Source organism: Pteropus vampyrus, unplaced genomic scaffold, assembly GCF_000151845.1.
Source record: "Pteropus vampyrus isolate Shadow unplaced genomic scaffold, Pvam_2.0 Scaffold379, whole genome shotgun sequence".
NCBI classification, from domain to species: domain Eukaryota; kingdom Metazoa; phylum Chordata; class Mammalia; order Chiroptera; family Pteropodidae; genus Pteropus; species Pteropus vampyrus.
This window is the reverse complement of record NW_011889160.1, coordinates 1,001,190-1,005,420: the sequence shown is the minus strand read 5'-3', so window position 1 is coordinate 1,005,420 and position 4,231 is coordinate 1,001,190. Positions and strand designations below refer to the sequence as shown.

General features: G+C 44.0%; 1 protein-coding gene across 1 annotated transcript in view; it reads left to right on the top strand.

Moving 5' to 3' along the window:
* Positions 1 to 1,912: 1,912 nt before the first annotated feature.
* Positions 1,913 to 4,231, top strand: part of CCDC113 (coiled-coil domain containing 113) — a 16,892-nt gene continuing 14,573 nt past the window's right edge. Inside the window, exons 1-2 of the mRNA XM_011379957.2 lie at positions 1,913 to 2,103; positions 3,664 to 3,787. Of these exons, the coding sequence (XP_011378259.1) occupies positions 2,000 to 2,103; positions 3,664 to 3,787 (228 nt within the window). The 5' untranslated portion in view covers positions 1,913 to 1,999. The remainder of the gene's footprint in view (positions 2,104 to 3,663; positions 3,788 to 4,231) is intronic.

The following is a 4,231-nucleotide window of genomic DNA, read 5'->3' as shown; positions in this document are numbered from 1 at the left end:
ATTTTCAAATGTCCCCTGGGAGGGCAAAATAGTCCCCCAACCCCACTCCCCAATCACTGCTCTAATGGGGTGGATATGATGAGAGGGCAGAGCAGAGCGAGATGAACCTGGGTTTGAATCTCAGCCCCACCCAGAAGAGCTACGTGACCTTGGGAAAGTTGCTAAACTCTGAAGCTGAGTTTCCTCATGAGTAAAATGGTGGTTGAGAAGGTACCCGTATCTCACAGAACCATCAGGCAGATGCAATGAGATAATGTGTGGAACGTGCTTAGCATGGTGTCTGACACAGAGCTAGCACTCAATAAATAGTAACTGAAATAGTAATTGTTACTAGTGTTTTTATCAAGCAATAATATTACCTAATTGGTAATAAACATACTAAGAAATAACAATGGCAATTATCATCATGATTATTTAAAGCCTGCAAGCCGGGTCAGTTTTTCACATAATAACCTACTATGGACTGCTGCCAAACCGAGGGGCCAGGAGCTGTTTTCTCAAAAGGCATGAAATTTCCTGCTGCAGACTGCATGCATGGTCTCTTTCTAAAACCCTAGGTCCTACATTGTGATTCTTCCACTAGATCTTCCTTAAAGCTTCACACTGCATCTTTCCCTACTGCTGATACCTCTGACACCGTAGGTCTGCTGCATTGCACAGCCCAGTAGACAGGGCTGTTCTCGCCATAGCCTGGAACTGCTGCAGAGCCGTTTCTTGCCCTGGGCCTTCTTGGGACTGGCATCCATTTGTATCGCTTGGCATGTGAGCATATTAAGGATTTCTAAACATAGTCTGCATTGCAACCAGAGCCCAAAGAGGCCTACCAGCAGAGATAAGAAGGTGGTGGCAGAGCTCAGCTTCCCTGCTGTCATCTCCAGTAATCCACTCTGGCCCCAAACTTGTGCTCCTTAAGAAGCAAAACAAAAGTCTTTTGGAGTTTAGTGACTACATGTTCCATGGGCTAGAAAGGGGCTGATCCTCACCCCACGCAGTTTATCACAGCTTGCTTTCTGACCACATTCGGCGCCCACCCTCCCTCAGAGAAGTGCTCCTATCCTGCCGTCTTCCACTCCGATGAGAGCAGACAGAAGGCCGCCTGGCCGCCTTGCCCATCCTCGCCATGACCCACATCAGTTACCAGCATGGACTTTGGGTTCTGCTGGAGCTTGATTCCGTTCCTGTGTGGCCCAGGTAACTCATCTAAGCTACTCTATTCCACAGTGTCCTGATCTGTGAGACGAAGACAATACCAATTTCATAAGACTTCTGAGGATTGTATGAGATGATGACCACTAAACGGTGTGAGGTGCCCTTTTGTTACTATTATCACTCCAGGTTGCAACAGCTGTTTGGGGACTATTTCCCCCGTTTTACTGGAAGCTCCTTAAGGGTCCGCTTTATACATTCTCCCGGGATTCTTAGGACGTGTTCAGAGCCTATTTAAGGCTGTCTCTTGAATTTATACCTATTTAATGTTCAGCCAGGGTTTTTCCTTCCAGGAATGCAGGATATTAGTATCTCAGAGAAACTGCAGTTCGTATGCATGACGCATCAGGTGGTGAAGAGGGTAGAGGCCTCCCGGTTCGCATTAACTTTCTGGGTCTCAGTTTCCTCGTCTGGAGAATAAAGAGAATTATAGATACAATTACAAGGTTGTTGCAAGGATTTTCATAAACTATGCTTAACACGGCGTCAAGGGCATAGTAAGTACTGAGCAAACAGTTGCTGCTATTATTGTCATTTAAGAATTATTGTTGAAGGAGTAAAAGTGAACGAACGTGTTCACCTGCCGGGTCAAGGCCAGAAACCTCGCTCTGGTCAGCGTGAAGGTCTGCGAGAGGGGAAGGGGGTGGGCGGAGCCTTCTGAATCCTCGCCCACTACGCATGCGTCCAGTCGCCCCGGCAACGCACTGCTGGGTCGCGATCGAAGTTAGACGAAGGCGCTAACCTCCCGGCGCTCTTGGCCGCGTTCGGCACTGGCAAGGGCCACTTCGTTAGAATGATGTCTGAAGATGACAGCGGGACGTCTACCACCGAGTTGCATGTCGAGGAAGACAACGAGCTGCCTATTATCCAGCTGTGCGGGCTGGTAGAAGAGTTCAGGTACCCGCTGGCCGGCTTCTGGGAGCGGCCCCTTCTCCCCTTGTGGGCTCGGTCCAGCACGGAGACGATCCAAGTCCGCATTTAACACTGAAGAGAGTGAGACCCCCCACTGTGAGGAAGGAACTTGCCTTGGCTCTTTACCCCCGTGTCTGCACCGCCACTGAACTAGCAAGACGTCGTTGGAGCCAGGACAGGGTGGAAGGGTGAGGGCGTGGGGCCAGGTGACCTCTAAGCTCCTCTCCAATGGCTAAGATTCTCTGATAAAATTAATGTGGCAACAGGATTGAAAGGGGGCTGTTGAGATGTTTTTAGTATGAGGCAACTTATGCCTGAACCAAGGTATAAGCATGGAGAAGGACAACAAAGAATGACTTGCCCAGTATTCTGTACTTTTAGCAGTCTGTTTTATATCTACTATGTAGCAAATAAATTGCATATCAAGATCCCATGGTGTAGTTGAAGTAATGGTACAACTTATTGGTCTCATGCAGAATATCCTGGCTCTGGCAGCTGAATAGATGTTACTTATATACACCTATAAATAGTTTACTAATAGCTACCATTTTCTGAGTGCTTATAATGTGCCAAGTACTTTGCATATATGACCTTATATAATGAATGGCACGGTAACCCTAGGAGGCAGAGAGGTCAAGTCACTTTCCTAAGGGCACACAGCTAGTCAGTGGTAGTGCTGGGATTCAGACTCAGGTGTGACTCCACAGCCTGCAGTGGGAACATGACATATGCTGAAAAAGAAAGATGCTTTGATTTATTGGGCTCTCCATCGAGCCTTTTCCACTAATCTTAAAATTTAGGCAAACAGGAATTAGCTCAATAACTTATGAAAATATCAAAGCTGTTCTCTCTTATGTATATGTATGCATATATATGTGTATTAAGCATATATGCAATTATTCCATATGTTACATATAATAATAACATTTATAACTGTTATGTATAACTGTATATATTAAGTTAAAAAGGTCATAATCTCAGCATATACAGAATAAACTAGGTCTGTCATCTCCACTTGTTTAAAAACCATTTATTGAAAGCTTCTCTACCATTTATAATAAACTTCCAGTGAATATTTCATCTACTGGTTGCTGGAAATTTAAAAACCCGAGAAATATAAACCAAAGAAAACATCTGAAGATTGTGGATATATGTAACTTCAAGACTGTAGTAATTCAGAAGGAATTTCACAAATGTGTCAGAAGAAACTTGAAGATGAAACTTGTAGCTTCATCTCAGCCACAGTTTCCAATATAATCCCAGTGCTTTGAGTTTGTGGCCCATTAGATGTATTGAAAAAATATTTTAAACACTTAAATAGCACTCACTGTGAGCCAGGCACTGTCCTGAAGGCTTTGTATTCCTTATTGCAACCCTAAAAGTTAGCTGCTGTTATCATTCCCATTTTACAGATGAGGAAACTGAGGCACCAAGAGGTTAAATATCTTGCAGAATGTCATACATAGCTAATAAGTGTTAAATACTAGTTATTTGGTGTGGAAACTCATGTTCATAGAATTTACTCAGTTATCCTCTGTCTTGCAGCTATGGAAACTCTGCTCTCAAAACTGAGACGGAGATGTTTGAAAAATATTACAACAAACTGGAACCTAGGGATCAGAAATTAAGAATATCAGAAATTAAGATATCAGGACCAGATTTTACACAGGTACACGATAGAGCTCTAAGAATTGTTCTGTTAGATGCAAGTCGTATTTGTGTATCTGCCTTTCGTGCGCCCTATTCGGCCAAGTGGCATCTGACTTTCTCTGTGTTCTAGTGACTCTTCCTTCTCTTTCAAGGTTTCTTCTTCAAGTAAGTGTGAAGGGAATCGGTTTAATTAAGAGTGGATTGATTCTCCCAGAACATCTTAGTTGATTTGAAACAATTCCGTTAAATTGGGGGACTCGAATGTTTTCATGGCTCAGCCAGCAACATAAAGAGGTGGAGTGGGCCAGGTGTGGGCGCTGGAGAATTTCTCCGTTGTCCGAAAGGGCCAGCCAGGTGGCCCGATATTGCCAGAGCAGTTGATTTTCAAGAGAAGCTGGAAATCTGGATTACTTTGGTGGGTCATTAATTTTTTTAAATTTAAAACTGTAAGTCTATTATTTGA